The 16,935-nt window shown below is 43.4% G+C and overlaps 1 protein-coding gene and 1 pseudogene across 4 annotated transcripts; both read right to left on the bottom strand.

The window, feature by feature from the left end:
- Positions 1 to 972: 972 nt before the first annotated feature.
- On the bottom strand, positions 973 to 6,696 carry LOC148757576 (porimin pseudogene; annotated as a pseudogene).
- Positions 6,697 to 6,933: 237 nt separating this feature from the next.
- On the bottom strand, positions 6,934 to 15,621 carry ZNF792 (zinc finger protein 792). Of its 4 annotated transcripts, XM_088800641.1 has the most exons (5): positions 15,117 to 15,620; positions 12,187 to 12,313; positions 11,769 to 11,862; positions 11,544 to 11,666; positions 6,934 to 10,894 (listed from the first exon to the last, which is right to left on the bottom strand). In XM_088800641.1, exons 4-5 carry the CDS (start codon positions 11,623 to 11,625, stop codon positions 9,279 to 9,281), a joined length of 1,698 nt encoding a protein of 565 aa, XP_088656767.1. In that variant the 5' UTR covers positions 11,626 to 11,666; positions 11,769 to 11,862; positions 12,187 to 12,313; positions 15,117 to 15,620; the 3' UTR covers positions 6,934 to 9,278. The 4 variants fall into 4 exon arrangements, with proteins under 4 accessions (XP_088656767.1, XP_088656766.1, XP_088656768.1 ...); XM_088800640.1 differs by lacking the exon at positions 11,769 to 11,862 and having other exon boundaries at positions 15,117 to 15,621; XM_088800642.1 differs by lacking the exon at positions 11,769 to 11,862 and having other exon boundaries at positions 11,544 to 11,650; positions 15,117 to 15,621.
- Positions 15,622 to 16,935: the final 1,314 nt, after the last annotated feature.

The following is a 16,935-nucleotide window of genomic DNA, read 5'->3' as shown; positions in this document are numbered from 1 at the left end:
TTGGTCAATTGTTTCTGATGGGGATGACTTAATAGTGCTGGTCTGTGTCTCCAAATTCTTTCAGAGGCACCACCACCAATGCTATCAGTGGGCGCTTAAGGTGGCACTAGTGTCTGTTGGACCTGGGTCATATGCTGGCTCTGCCATTTGGGAGTGCTATATTTGGACAGGTTAATTAGTCATTCGGAGCCTCAGTTTTCTTTCTGTGGCTGGGGATGGTACGGTATCTACCTCAGAGTAGACTAGGAAACATTTTAAAGCTTATAATTTTGTTGTAGACACAAAAGATTCTACACTTTCAGGATATGGAGCCTCCATCAAGGGACTATTTAGGTAAACCACTGAGTGCTTATAAGCATTAAGAACCATTAGCCCATGAAGAATTTTAACACATCAAACTAAAACCCTTAAAAAAATCCCTGGGGCCGGCCCGGTGGCTCAGGCGGTTAGAGCTCCGTGCTCCTAACTCCAAAGGCTGCAGGTTCGATTCCCACGTGGGCCAGTGGGCTCTCAACCATAAGGTTGCCAGTTCAATTCCTCGAGTCCCACAAGGGATGGTGGGCAGCGCCCCCTGCAACTAAAATTGAACACGGCACCTTGAGCTGAGCTGCCGCTGAGCTCCCGGATGGCTTAGTTGGTTGGAGCGGGTCCTCTCAACCACAAGGTTGACGGTTTGACTCCCGCAAGGGATGGTGGGCTGTGCCCCCTGCAACTAGCAATGGCAACTGGACCTGGAGTTGAGCTGCGCCCTCCACAACTAAGACTGAAAGAACAACAACTTGAAGCTGAACAGCACCCTCCACAACTAAGATTGAAAGGACAACAACTTGACTTGGAAAAAAGTCCTGGAAGTGCACATTGTTCCCCAATAAAGTCCTGTTCCCCTTCCCCAATAATAATAATAAAAAATCCCTGGTTCTCAATCAATTATGCAATAAACTTGCCCTGAAAACAAAACAAAAGCAAAAACAGTTTTAACATGAGATATAGTGGTTCTACTGGGTTTATAAAAGGCAAGAAATTTATTTCTGCATGATTATCATTCATAACATCCACATTACCTAAATATATTGGATTAAAATGTTATTTATACAATTAGTTACAAGTTTTATATTTATAGACATTAGTCCACATGAGTCTTCCCAATTCATGGTATTCTCAGGACATTTTTTCCCCGCTTGAAATATCCTTCATCCACTATGCTTAGGAAATACAAGTAAATATTTTGGGTGTCAGCTTAAAGTGAAATTTGCAGCTGGTTTCTCCCTCCAAACTCACAAATCCTGAAAAATCTCAGTATTACATTATCATGAAATTCCCTGAATGTCTCTAGTCATAACATTGTACATTAAAAGATCATCTTTGAATAGTTACACAATGTTTGTTTTTGCATCTACTATACGTGCTATTAGGTCAGGGTTATTATCTTTTTGTTTCAGTGTTGAATCTCAAATTCCTGGCAGAAAAACTGGCATGGTGTATGAGGCTTATAAATATAAAAAAAGAGGTTATTCAATAAATTATTGAATGTGCTGATGGGAATGTATAGATAAGTGCTGTACTTGGAGAAAATGCTCTCCTTACTCAGCAGGCAGAGTAGAACTGAGAGCTGTGAATGTCATTGCTAGTGAGCACAATGGGGCCGAATGTCACAATCTGAAGACACAAGTGCAGGGGTCTTTCAGCCTGTAGTTTGGGTTCACTATCAGGGCTATGCAAAAAGACAAAATAGAAGAGAGTAAAATGTGACAAAGAAACTCATCAGGATCAGGACGGCTCATGTGGCTCTCGCTTATGGGAAGGACTGGGGGAAGGTCTGGACCTGTGTAGGACAAAAGCCATGGAGCCATCAGTCCAGACCCGCAGGCCCGAATATAACATAAATAGTAGAGACAATGAATATATTTCCTCACCCTCTCAATCTGTCTGCAATATCCCAAAGAACAATATGCATACATTTTTATTTTATACTGATGTTTCTGCTCTTTAATGTGCCAGAATGTAAAAATGTGGGCGTTTACCAAGAGATTTGGGGTCTAGCAGAGGAAATAGCAGAACTCAGTGCACTTTGGGGAGCTAATTCTCAGTTCTCAAGGCCTGTTTATATGATTTTCAAAAAAAGAATATTGTCTTAAACTAATTGATAGGGTTACATCAATCTTCTTTCCATTGTTCCTTGGATTTCCTTAAATGATAACATACATTTATCAATGGTTCTACACCAAGTGCCCCTTCTTGAACAGTACATTTTGCATCCAATGTAATGACAGATAAAATTCCCAGTGTTAATGCAAAACCACCAACAAAGTTTCCAATACCAAATTTTGATCCTTTATTTTCTTTCGAATTTGTGGGTTGTGTTCATTGTGGATGTTGACATCTGGGCTGTGTTTTGTGAAAACACACTTGTTATTTTGGGTGTAAACTTTTAAGGTGATGGAAGTCATATTTGTTGAGACCTCTGGTGTTGTCATTTTAGATGTTGCTATGGGTTTCAAGGTGGTGACTGACACATTTTTTGAGACTGAGGAAACTGGAGTTGTTGATGGTTTTGCTGTGGGTTTCGAGGTGGTGACTGTCACTGAGGAAACTGGAGTTATAGATGGTTTCACAGTGCTTTTAGAAGATTCACTTGTATGGCTGAAAGGCACCATGTGGAGTATTCCCTGTGGGTTTAGTAGTTAGTAGTGGGGATTTTGAGACGTGTGGAAGGATTTCTGCTTGAAGATCCCACCGAGTTTTCACTGTCAACTATGGCCTTCAACAGCACTAGCACCAGTAGTGCCCCCACCATGAACACGGCCAAACCACCTCGCATGCCAAATCCCATTATTCTGAGAGCAGGGCACAGAGGCCTCATGGGTCCCCAACCAAGGTGGCAGTGGTACAAGCAAGGCAGCCCTTCTTCACATCCGAGTCTGCCCTGTGTCCCCTTCCACCACGCATGCCTCCCCTCCTGCCACCTGCCCCCCACTGACCAAATAGGGCACAGGTGCTGAGCCTGGGTCGTGGGATGGGGCCGCCCTATATCTATTAATTAAATGTGGAAGTAGAGACCTTTGCACAAAGCAAACAACAGGCTAAAATGCTTCAGTGGCGAATTCTCCCAAACATTCAGGAAATAAACCGTACCAATTATAAACTATTCCAAAAAATTGAAACGTAGGAAATGCTTCCCAACTCATTCGTGATGCTAACATTATACTGATACCAAAACCAGACAAAGGCATTACAAGAAAACCACAGACCAATATCCTTCATTAACATACATGTAGAACCTCAACAAAATTTTAGCAAACTAAACCAATAATACGCAAAAAGTATAACATATCAAGAAAAATTAGTTTATACCAGAAATGCAAGGTTTGATATTTGAAAATTAATATATAGCTCACCAGTAAAAGACAAAAAATGGTAAAACATACTAGTAGTGGGGGCTCTAAGATAGCACCCCCCAAATCCCTACTTCCCAGTATTCTCACCCTTGTCTATCCCTCTCACATTTTACCAGAGTTCATCTGTATGAACCGTGTAATACGGCAAAAGTGAGGGCATATCACCTCCAATTTTAGGTTATAAAAGCCACTGTGGTTTCCTTCTTGGGTGCACTCTCTTGCTCTTGGATCACTTGGTTTCAGAGAATTTTTGTGATGAGCATCTCTGTAGAGACAGACTCACGTGGCAAGGAATAGAAGCTCCTGTTAACAGTTATGGGAAAGAGCTTGAAATTGAATCGTCCAGCTTCAGGCAAGTTGTCAGAGACTACAGCCCCAGTAGACAGCTTGACCACAATTTCATGGGGGATCTTGAACCATAACTACCTCCCTAAGCTGCTCCCAGATTAATGTAATTTTCAAAAAAATGTAAACAAATGTATAGTGACAAAAAGCAGATTAGTGGTTTCCTGAACATGAGCAGGTAGGGAGAGAGAAATTATAAAGGGCATAAGAAAATCCTTAATTTTATAAGTATAAACATGTATCAAGTTGCATTTTTAAATATATGTAGTTCAGATTTCAATTAGGCTGTTTATTTTTAAGTTAATAGATACTCAAAACTCATCATTCCCTAATTATTTGACTACATTCTACTATTATCTATCCTTCACAGGTTATTTACAGCTATTGTATCTGTATGGTGGAAATAGAATACAGTGATGTGCTACTGCACATCTTTTTGCAGCTTCAAATTTAGAGACATCATTGTGTAACTTGAAATTGGCTGTGTGGTAAACACTACAACTTAGAGCTTGATTTGTTGTTTCATTGGCTATGAAGATTTAAGAAAGTAAAGAGTATGTTAACAATTCAGATTAAACTTAAAAGTGTATTGTGCCTATACTTTTCCACTGGAAACAGCACAAAATTTTGAGGAAGTATTCCTTCAGTATTCAAAAAGTATTATCCCATTAAGGAAACTATTGTTGTAATTGATGAATGACTGAAGTTCCAACAAATTTCTTTGCTGTGTCACTGTATTCTTGTTAATGAAAATAGAAACGTCAACCAACATTTATTTTAACAATAGGTAAAAGATATGAATGGACATTTCACCAAAGATGGGTAACAAATAAACACATAAAAAATGCTCATAATCATGAGAAATGCAAGGTAAAGCCACAATGAGATTCTACTACACGCCTGTTAGAATGGCAAACAACACAATTAAAAAATGGACATTGGACCTGCATAGATATTTCTCCAAAGAGGACATACAGATGCCATAAGATACATGAAAAGATGCTCAATACCACTAACTATCAGGGAAATGCAAATTAAAACCACAATGAGATATCACCTCACACCTATCAGAATGGCTATCATCAATAAATCAACCAATAACAAGTGCTGGTGAGAATTAAACAACATGTTCAAATGGGATTTATCCTAGAATGCAAGGATAGTTGAACACGAAAATCAATGTAATATAATATACCACATGAAAAGAATAAAGGGGAAAAACAAATTATCATCTCAGCTGATGCAGAAAAAGTATTTGACAAAATTCAATTCCATTTCACAACAAAAACACTCAATAAACTAGGAACAGAAAGAAACTACTTCAACATAATAAAAGCCATACAAGAAAAACCCACAACTAACATCATACTCAATGGTTAAAGACTGAAAGCTGTTCAATCAGGAGTAAAGCTTGCCCTCTCACCACTTCTATTCAACATAGTACTTTAAGCTCTACCCAGATGAATTAGGCAAGAAAGAGAAATAAAAGACATCCAAACTAGAAAGGAAAAAGTAAAACTATCTTTGTTCACAGATGATATAATCTCATATGTAGAAAACCCTCAAGAATCCATGAAATTACTGTTAGAATAAATGAATTCAAAGTAGGATACAAAACCAACACAGAAAAATCAGTTGCATTTCTATACACTAACAACAAAGAATCTGAGTAGAAAATTATGAAAACAATTCCTTTTACAGTAGCATCAATAAGAATAAAATACTTAGGAATTAACAACCAAGGAGGTGAATACTTGTACTATAAAAACTATAAAACAGTTCTAAAATAAATGAAATAAAGAAGACATGAATAAATGGAAATACATCCATGTTCATGAGTTGGATGACTGAATACTGTTAAGATGTTGATATGACCAAAGAATCTACAGATTTCATGCAGTCTCTTATCAAAATCCCAATGACTTTTTTTTGAAGAGAAAAATATATATTCTAAAATTCATATGGTATATCAAGGGACCTCGAATAGCTAAAACAATCTTGAAAAAGATCAATGTTGGATGACTTGCACTTCTCAAATTCAGAACTTACTATAAAGCTACATTAATGAAAACAGTGAGGTACTGACATAAAGACCAATGGGATAGAATAGAGAGCCCAGAAATAAACCCTTGCTATAAAGACAAATTATTTTTGACAAGGGTGCTAAGATTAATCATTGGGAAAACTGGATACCCACATGCAAAAGAATGAAGTTTGTTTTTTTTTGGTGTTAAGTTGTATGCATTTCTTACATATTTGGATATTAATCCCTTATTGGATGTGTCATTTGTGAATATCTTCTCCCATTCGGTAGGTTATCTTTTTGTTTTGTTGAAGTTTCTTTCTCTGTGCAAAACTTTTTTACTTTGATGTAGTTGGACCCTTACCTAAACCATACACAAGAAATTAACTCCAAATAGATCAAAGACCTAGACGTAAGACCTAAAACTATAAAACTCTTAGAAGAAAATGGCAAAATCTTCATAATACTGAACTTGGCAATGATTTCTTGGATATGACACCAAAGGCACAGGCAACAAAAGAAAAAATTGACAAACTGGATCTCATGACAATTAAAAACTATTGTGCATCAACAGACGCTATCAACAGAGCAGAAAGGCAACCTACAGAATGGGAGAAAATATCTGCAAATCACACATCTGATAAGGAATTAATATACAGCATGTATAGAGAACTCCTAAAACTCAACAACAACAACAAAAAACCCAATTTAAAAATGGAGAAAGGATTGTCACCCCAATAAATTTAATTAAAAAAATAAATAAAAATTAAAAAAAGAGAAAAAAAATGGAGAAAGGGCTTGAATAGACATTTCTCTACAGAAGACATACAAATGACCAATAAGTACATGAAAAAATGGTCATTATCATGAATCATTAGGGAAATGCAAATCAAAATCACAATGAGATACCACTTCACACTCATTAGGATAGACAATATCACCCAACCCCTCCCCTCACATAACCCCACCCCCCAAAAAACAGAAAAACAAGTGAAGATGTGAAAAAACTAAAGCCCTTTGATACTGTTGGTGGAAATGTAAAATGGTACAGCCACTGTAGAAAACAGTATGGAGGATCCTCAAAAAATTAAAAATATAATTACCATATGATCCAGTAACTCCACTTCCAAGTATATACCCCCCAAAATAGAAAGCAGAGCCTCAAAGAGATATTTGTACATTCATGTTCATAGCATTACTGACAACAGCCAAAAGGTGGAAGTAAACCAAGTATCCATTGACAGATAAATGAATAAACAAAATATGGCACATACATACAATGACATATTATTTAGCCTTAAAAAGGAAGGCATTCTGACCCACACTTCAACATGGATGAACCTGGAGGACATTATGTTGAGTGAAATAAGCCAGACACAAAAATACAAATACTACATAATATGAGGTACCTAGAGCAGTTAAATTCACAGAGACAGAATATAGGATTGTGGTTTCTAGGGGCTTGGGGAGAGGGGAATTAGGAGTTATCATTTTACAAGATGAAAAGAGATCTGGAGATGAATGGCAGTGATGGTTGCACAATATGAATGTACTTAATACAACTAAACTGTGCACTTAAAGATGGTTAAATTTTAACCATCTTCATGGTTATGTGTTTACCAGAATTTTAATTTAAAAACTAAAGCATAAGCAAATAGTGGGGGATTCATACAATAGAGTACTACTCAGCAGTAAAAAGAATGAACTATTCATACAGCCTGGGTAATTCTGAAGATACTTACTCTATATGAGAGAAAGTAAACCAAAAATAGAGTATAAATACTTTGATTCCAATTGCATAAAATTCTAGGGAAGACAAATCTATAGTGGGGGAAAAAAAAGGTAAATCAATATAAATTCCTTAGGATGTGGCGAATGGTTTCCGGGGGAAGGCAAAGAGGACTAATAAAGGAGCACGAGGTAGCTTTGTGGGTTAGATAAGTTCATTATCATGAGGATAGTGTTGGTTCCCTGAGTATATACATATTTAAAAGCTTATTAGTGCACCTCAAATATTATGTACAGTCAATTATTGCCTGACAATTTTATCTCAACAAAGCAGTACAAGAAATTGTTGCACATAAAAATCTGATATCCATTCATTTTAGAAAACTGGATGATTTGGCAACCCTCTACTGACTCTACTATATCTCCTTGCCTTGGCAGCAAAAATGGCTACATCCCTGGAGTACAGGATCTCCCTCCACTCAGTCCCCATTTTTCTGCCAATGCAGCAATGGCCTTGAGATGAACAGTGCAGTGAACCTGCAGTAATCCACAAAACCTTTAGATTATTTGCTCTGCTAGTGACCTTACTCATAGGACAGAGTTCTGGATATTTTGAGATTTTCTCCAATGCCTGAATCCTGCATAGTCAGATTCAAAAGAACACTGTGGATGCATTTTTTTTAATTTCTTTTTTTTTTTAAGGAGGGCACAGCTCACAGTGGCCCATGAGGAGATAGAACTGGCAACCTTAGTGTTATCAGCACCATGCTCTAACCAACTGAGCTAACCGGCTACACTGTGGATGTGTTTTTGGAATAGGTACATTCCTTCTAGTTTGCTGCAGTCTCACCTACTCCCTGTTATCATCCCCCAGTGTTTCTGTACAAATTATGGTCCCACATGGGCCCAGTAAGTCTTACAGTTAGAGACACCTGTATACCAGATGTTAGACTTCAAGGTACATGGCTCCAGAGCAGGTGTCAGGTAAATAGTGTCCATTCAATAGTGTCCATATTAGGCATCCCCTGGAAACAAGGGGCCTAATTCATGCTGCTCTCAGAAGCACTGGAGTTTGTCACAAATGCCCCTTTCTCCAGGTAATCGCTGACCCACAAAAATTCATGCCATTCAGACCCCAACATTAGCCCCCCAAAGCTCTAAAATTTTTCCTAGGAGGCCTTGAGTAGCAATGCAAATGAGGCCAAATCTGGACTGAGAGCTGTTCTCTGCCATCCTGCTGTTCCCTCTGATGCAATAAATTTGGAGACCCCGTTAATTCAGTAGACCTTAATTCTGTTCTCAACACATTTCACACAGTGATAAGAACACAGAAGATTAAAGGTGGCTTTATCAATAAGACCCTTATTATCACCCAAACCAGAGCACTGTAAAGCGGTAGGTAGTTGCTGGGATGGGTAATGTGGTGGCTGGATAAATTCATCATGAGCATGATATGAGATCAACATTGTCCTTGAAAAAGGGAAACCTCAGCCAGCTGCCAGCAGAACCCAGCTCAGGTCTTCATAGCCAAAGATGCATCGTGTGCACAGCTAAACCAGTCACAACAGAAGCGAATGAAGCACTCTGATGGCCACAGGCTTTTCACAATTCCCTCTTAGAGAGAACAAAGGTTTTCCACCCCTGAGCACAGGGAGTGGTTGACACACAGTCTGGAGACGTGCCAGTGGGTAGAGATGAGATGGCTTCACAAACACTAGCAGTGACAAAACTCTGGTAAACTCCATGGTCAGAAAATGCAACTTAGCTGTAGAAAACTTCCAACATATCTAGCATTCATAGGGAATTTTCCCAGGGTGGCTATTTGGATGAACGAGGTTCAACTTCTGGCCGATGGCTCCCTCATAAAGACTACTCTCAGAGCTTATCTCTAGTGTGTGTTCTTTCATTGAAGGAGGGAGCACATTCTCTGCACTCCTTTCTCTAGTGTGAATTTTCTGATGTCGAATGAGGGTAGGCCTTTGGCTGAAGGCTTTTCCACATTCACTGCACTTATATGGCCTATCTGGTTTGTGAACTTTCTGATGCTGCCTCAGATTAGACCTTTGTCTGAAGGTTTTCCCACATTCGAGGCATTCATAAGGCCGCTCACCGGTGTGAAGTCTCCGATGGTTATTGAGACTAGAGCTTTGGTTAAAGAATTTCCCACATTCAGGGCACTGATAAGGCCGTTCACCAGTGTGAAGTCTCCGATGACTATTGAGGCTGGAGCTTTGGCTAAACGATTTCCCACATTCAGGGCACTGATAAGGTCGTTCACCAGTGTGGACTCTCTGATGTTTCATGAGGTCGGAGCTTCGGCTGAAGGCTTTCCCACATTCACTGCACCCATAAGGCCGTTCACCAGTGTGAACTATCTGATGTTGGATGAGACTGGCAATGTGGCTAAAGAATTTCCCACATTCATTGCATTTATAAGGTCTTTCTCCAGTGTGAACTCTCCAATGTTTAATTAGGCTGGAGTTGCAGTTGAAAGATTTCCCACATTCACTGCACTCATGAGCACTTTTACCAGTATGAACCCTCTTATGATGAATGAGGTTGGAACGCTGGCTAAAAAATTTCCCACATTCACTGCACTTATAAGGCTTTTCTCCAGTGTGAACCCTCTTATGTTGAATGAGGTTGGAGCTTCGGCTAAAGAATTTCCCACATTCATTGCACACGTGAGGGCTTTCACCAGTGTGAACCCTCTGATGTTTAATGAGACTGGCGTGTTGGCTAAAGAATTTCCCACATTCGCAGCACTCATAAGGCTTTCCTCTATTGTGATCTCTCTGGTGTTGAAAGAGGCCAGCAGTGTGGCTAAAGAATATCCCACATTTGCTGCACTCATAAGGCCTTTCTCCAGTGTGGGTTCTCTGGTGCTGAGCAAGTGTGGGTTTGTCACTGAAAGCGTCCCCAGGTTCACTGTAGGTGTTATGGCTTTGCATGGTGTGAAAATTCCCCACACCTTCGGTGCCCTGCTTTGGCTCCTCCACATTATGGACGACCTGATGCTGCAGAAAGCCAGATCTGGCCACAAAGTCCTTCCCACCCTCCCTGAATGTGAAAGGTTTCTCAGATGTGTCACCTCTGCAGCTCTTCCCAAGCGAGGCCCTACCCTCCTCCCTTCTGATAGACTTCTGCTGTATTGTTTGCTGGTGAAGGTCTGCATTGAACTCGAACTGTCTCCCACTTGCCTCATACACGTATGGTTTCTGACTGGGATATGTTGCCTGGTGTTCAGCCAGGTGCAAAGTGTCTTTCAAGTGTAGGTCACACATGTCACAAGAGTAGTCCTTCTGGGTGGATAGAGCTGCCTTTGGATTCCTGTGCTGTGACACTCCTACAGAATCACTATGCTCAGAAGGTGACCCCTCACCCTCTGCTCCACGGCAAACATCTGAAAGTAGAGAAATGCTGGTGAAGTTCATGTTAACTCTGATAGAAGAAAACAGCCCCATCACAAATGTATGTCGAACCCATGAGTCCATGGAACTATTGGCCAGATGAGAGGCCTGAGGACAGGGTGGACAGTCTGCTTTGCAGTACTGTGCCTAGCAAGGTCATAAAACAGGGGAGCCTTACTAGGACCAAGGGCACAAGAATGGGGTACAGTATCAGGCAGACAAGCAGACTTTGTTATAAAGGCTTTTCAGCAAGGCTCTGGCTGCTGGTAACACACGAGCCCTGTGCACAATGGTATGTCTAGGCTCAGGAAAATCTGATTGCAACTGGGTAGCTGGTGTTCAAGGACTATTAAAGGGAATGTGCATATCTCATGACATATTAATTGTAGACCCATGTTGGAGAGTGCCACAGAGGGAGCTGTGGAAAGAGTGAGACACAGAGACCAGAAAGGTGGGGCACAGCCAGAGGCCCCAAGTCAGACTAGAAATGACAAGTAGGCACTGTGTCAAGAATAGGAAAGGAAAGGTAGAAGAGAGATACGGCCATCGGCTTTGGCACCAAAACAATGATGAACATGAGAAAAGTTGCAAGTATGATGTAAGGCAGTACTGATGTCACATGCTCCCCCATCTCCCACTTACCAGAGCCAGGCCCTCTATATGCCCCTCTTGCCATGGCTGAAGTCATGTCCACTCTGTCAGGCACCCAGGGCTCTGCCCCCATCTCCAGCTGGGCAACTACGTGGGACCTGAAAGATGTAAGTCCTAAGGAAAAGACAGGCCAGGTAAGTGGCTAACACTTGCCCAAGTGAACTACTCCACCAGAGACCACAGGAAAGAAAATAAAATAATACAAAAAGAACATACAAGGAAGGTCTGGCAGGAACATCCAGTGGTCACAGCAAGTAGTAACAAAGTCAGTGCCCAGAGTTCCTGGTAATCAGGCCTTAGGAAATGTTAGCTAGAGGAAAGGATTAGGACAGAACTGGGCGATCAACCAGGCAGGAAGTGGCCAAGTCAGGATCCTGGGCTGACTGTAAAACTCCGCATTCCTGGCCGCTTCCCAACGAGGCTTCAGGGCAGCAGGTATCAGGGCTGCTCAGAAATAGGATGGGACCCTTCACAAAGCTCAGCCCTGGAACCCATAGCACACACGAGTATACCAGGCAAGTGAGGAAGGGAGCAGCACCCATGGTCCAGCTGAGGGAAGGAAAGTGCTGCCTCTTGGGAAAAGGGGATAGGAAGAGCCGAGCTCAGGACACCAGGGTGGGGGCAAAGGCCTTACCCAGTGAGGCTATCAGTGCAAAGTTCTCCAGCATCACGTCACAGTACAGGAGTCTCTGGGCCTCATCAAGGAGTCCCCACTCCTCCTGGGAGAAGTAAATGGTCACGTCCTCAAAGGTCACACAGTCCTGCCATGATGGGGACAATTCATTTCATGATCAGCTTCTCTCCTGAGGACTCCCTATCTGTCCCCTGCTACCCTGCCTCTCCAGCTCCCCATCTCAGAGGAGATCCCAGACCCTGGTTCCATTGGTGTGTGCTCTTTTCTCAGGCCTCACATCACTGCTGGGTCAGCCCACAGCACTAACAGGCAGGTGGCAGAGAGACACCAGCTAAGCTCTAGAGACACCAGCTAAGCTCTGGGCCTGAAGTGCAGGTTCCAATTCCCTCTCCTGTGGGCCCCCTCCCTTAGTGTCACTAATGTGATTGTACCTCCCAGGTACAAACGTGGGCTCAGTCTTCTCCCTTAATCTCCAGTACCACGGCCCTGGGGCCAACAGCTCACACTGACTCCCTAATGCATGTCACTTTTTGTTTTGTTTTTTAAATTGGGGAACAGTGTGTTTCTCCAGGGCCCGTCGTCAGCTCCAAGTCGTTGTCCTCTAGTTGTGGAGGGCGCAGCTCAGCTCCAAGTCCAGTCGCCATTTTCAATCTTTAGTTGCTGGGGGCACAGCCCACCATCCCTTGTGGGAATTGAACCAACGACCTTGTTGTTGAGAGCTCACGCTCCAACCAACTGAGCCATCTGGCTGCCCCTCCGGATACAGATTGAAGGCAGCTAGTTGTTTTCAATCCAGTTGTGGAGGGCGCAGCTCACTGGCCCATGTGGGAATCCAACCAGCAACCCTGTTGTTCAGAGCTCACGCTCCAACCACCTGAGCCATCCGGCTGCTCCCTGCGTGTCACTTTTTGAACTGCAACTTCCTCAAACTCTGTATCTCACCACTGCATCCCCATTGTCACTACAACGTCTCCACATCCCGGCCCACATCACAGCCACCTCCATGAACTCCCACTTGTCACTCTGCACAAAGCATCCAGAGAGTTCTTGGACAATACAACTATGATCCCATCCTGCCCTAGACCTGTGATAGCTCCCATTGCCAAGGGCAACACCCACCATTGATTTGGAGGCCTGCCCACCTGGCCCTGTTCCTGGCTTCAATCTAACCCCCCAGAACAACACACAGCTGTCAGATCCCAGTGGCCCTCTTCCTCTTCTCTGTTCCACATTCTGTGCCTTCATCAGTCACACTCATTCCAAAGCCAGCTCCTCTGGTCCTCCTATTCCTACCCACCCTGGGTCTAGTGGCTCTCCCAACTGTAATATTTCCATTATGACTAAGCCTCAGCACTTTTCTCATCACTACACCCCCAGGAAAATGTGGCCACCTGCCAGACCCCCTTTTCCCTACACAGCCCCCCCACCACCACAGCCACCACTACTCTCCCTCATCTGTCTATATGCTGCTAAACAAGCCAATCATGGTTCCCAAGCAAGGTACCCCATTCTCAGTTCTCAGGCTTCACCCTCCTCTTTCCTCCTAATGTCACTGCCATCATGACCTGAAGTGTCACCCTCCTAAGTTGGACACAGAGCTACACATCAGATGCCACATTTTGGATGTTTCTGTGGAAATAAATGAAGACCAACCAAATGAGAAAAGCAAAGGCTATTTATTCCGAGCTTGCTACAGCAAAGGCCATTGGTGTGTATGTTTTGGCTGAGAGGAGTGGGGAAACTTTAGAGTGGACAAAAATAGGGCTTCAAGTGGGCCCCGTTGACATGGGGGAGCTGTAGGCAGCTAACTAGAAGCAGGGTATCCTATGTGATTGGTCAGGGTGCATGTTTGACTTTCTCTGGTAGGTTCTAAGTTGGAAAGACAAACAAAAATTAGAGAGGCTGTCAGTTATTAATCAAGCCCTGGCCACTTGGGGCCAGTTGTTACAGAGGTTATTGTTTATCTTCCTGGATTGTCACTACAGATAGTAATCTGACTTCCTGCAGGTCTGACTTACAGCAGGCTGGCTTTCCGGGCTGTTTATTGTAGATAAAGAGGTTGGTTTCCTGGGCAGGTTACTGTAGGTTGTGGGTCAAAGTTCTATTTTTATAGATGGTGTGGCCATTGTCCCTTTGGGTATTCAGTCTCTCATTACAGCCCCCCAGAACACCGTAACTGTGTGTCTAGCTACCCACTCTTCATCTTCACTCAGGGGTCTCTGGAACATCAGAGCTCAACATGGCTAAAACCTAACTTCTGTTTGCCACTGAAAATTCCTTGTACAACCAACTTCCCCATCTCAGTTGATGGTTCATCTATCCTTCCATCTGCTAAAACTAAAAGCCATGGAGTCATCCCTTCTCTTTCCCTCCACATCAAAAAATCTGGTAAGCCTTACTTAAAAGACCCAGAATCGAATCACTTCTACCTGCAGCCACCTGCCCTACTCACCTGGACAAGTGCAGTAGCCTCACGATGGATGCAGTTTTCCACTCTGCATCCATAGGGATAAGACCTGAGTCAGATCACCTTTCTCCTCTGCTCTGAACCTTCTGTGGCTCCCAACACCCTCAGAATAGAGGCCCAGCTCCTCAGCCCACAATTCCATAGCTGACTTGGGCTCACCTGCTCTCTGGACACTCCCAAATGAGTCTCACTGCCAGGCATTTGCACAGGCTGGTCCCTGTACCTAGGAAACCCTTTCCTACCTCATCCCACTAAATTTCAGAAATGGGAACCGCTCTATGTAATCCTTGGTCTGGATTCAATACCCGAGGTTGGGAGTGACTCCCCGCCAGGCCCCCAGACTCAAAAGCAGAGCGACGGGAAAGGTGGAAAGCCATAGACCACGCCCACCTTTTCTATCCCTGCGCGGGGCGCCTGCGGGTGGGAGTCTGAGCAGCCGAGGGCCTGAAGCCGGTATACTCACCTGCGCCGGGTCGCTCAGAGTCGCCGCCGCCATCGAGGTGGGTGACCGAGGCTGGTGTCGCGGGCTCAGCCTATCTCCCGCTTTGCCTTGCCCTGGGCTAGGTGTGATCTGGACTGGGGTCACACTGCTAGCCTCCGTCTCCCGGTGTAAAAGGCTCACGGGGCTAGGGGCTCCCCTTCTCGCCCCGCGGAGAGCGCGCGGCCGGTCTGGGCCCTGGTGGACTCCTCGTCACGGCTGTCACCGCTCATTCGAAGGCGTGGAGGAGGGTCCTGGCCTCGCTGTCCTTCCCCACTCGGTCCAGAAAAGACGCCTGGGAAGCGCCCACGGCCAGGGCGCACAGACCCGCCAGGGAAATAACTTGCGGGGCTGAAACGCAGGAAGTTCCGGCCCCCACCTCCCCGGCCCGAAGAAACGCCACTCTCTTGGGCTGTCATTGGCCTAGCGCCAGCCGGTGACGCACAGGCACAGCCTCCTGGATTGTGTGCTTTGCGTCCTGCATCCGGCCAGGCGGTGGGGGGCGGCGGGGAGGAAGCGCCCGGAAAGAGCGGACCTCGTTAATTCTCGGTGACATTGGCCGCGCTGCAGCCAGAGTTTTTCCTCTTAAAGGGGCTGCCCCCAGACTTCTGTGACAGCCTGGGGCCAAGTCCTGCCCACCCTCAAAGCTTCTCAAACCAGTAACTTCAGCATCATCTGGGAATTTATTTAAAATGCAAGTTCTTGGGCAACAACCCAAAAGAGATTCTGAAATTCTGGTGGTGGGGCTCAACTTTCTGTGTGTCAACAAGGGCTCCAGGGGACTGCAGTTTGAGAAAAGGGACTCTCATTAAACCCAGTAAATAAAATGGGAAAAATAATGCTACGTATCTCATGGTAGATAACAGAGTCTTAGGCATGGTTACTACTTGATATTTAGAGCTGTTGTTACTATTACCATCACAAGTCACAAATGCTGCTGTGGGAGGAAAAGTCAGAGACACTTCTCTACAGGGTAATTAGGGGTGTTTGTCAAAATACAAATATACAGTGACTCTTGAATTCAGCAAGTAGCTGCATAGGTAATGATGATCATTTTTTTTACATGAAAGCACACCGTTTACCATGTGGCTATTTTATTATTTAAAACACATCATGCAGGAGAGCTTCATAAACTATAGTTGGGCTTATTGCCCAAGGGACAGAGTTTTACAGCTATCTGATTCAACATTTGAGAAATCAGGGCTAAATGCCCTCAGTCATAAGTGGACAGTGGAGTTGACCTGGTTTCAAGTTTGTGACAGATGACTCATCTCTAATTCTCAGGCCTTAAATAAAAAGTTACTCAAGATATTTGTTAAACAATAGCAAGGCAGACTATTCAGGGGCACTATTGTGATATATATAGGGACCACTGAAGTAGAAGCTTGTAGTGTGTAAATGTAAGTATATCCAAACCTGTAGAGAATTTTTATAAGAATTTATTTGATTCAAATTGATGAGATGGCTGAGAAGCAAGGTCTTAAATGCTCCGGAGGACAATTTTGCAGTTTCTTTTATACATGTGGAATTAAGGAGGGAATGTAAGGAAGATTATGTGAAGGTGGGAGAAGGTAAGGTACAGGATAATTACAAGATTATATGCTGCTCCCTTGAGGTGGTTATGCCTTGAGGGGTCTGTATTTCAAAGGTATGTTAACCTAGAAGCACAAGAACAATGGACAGGGCTTGCTTAAAACCTTTCACTAAAGAAGTTATAGGCATGAGGTGTGACTATCCACCATGACCTGCCTAGTTAGGAATTTATGATCAGGTTACTCTTTCCCCACTTTCTGTCACTGGTCTT

Source organism: Rhinolophus sinicus, chromosome 8, assembly GCF_057876585.1.
Source record: "Rhinolophus sinicus isolate RSI-liver-muscle chromosome 8, RSI-T2T, whole genome shotgun sequence".
Classification (NCBI taxonomy): domain Eukaryota; kingdom Metazoa; phylum Chordata; class Mammalia; order Chiroptera; family Rhinolophidae; genus Rhinolophus; species Rhinolophus sinicus.
Note: the sequence above shows the minus strand (reverse complement) of the source record. Positions and strands in the feature narration are given on the sequence as shown.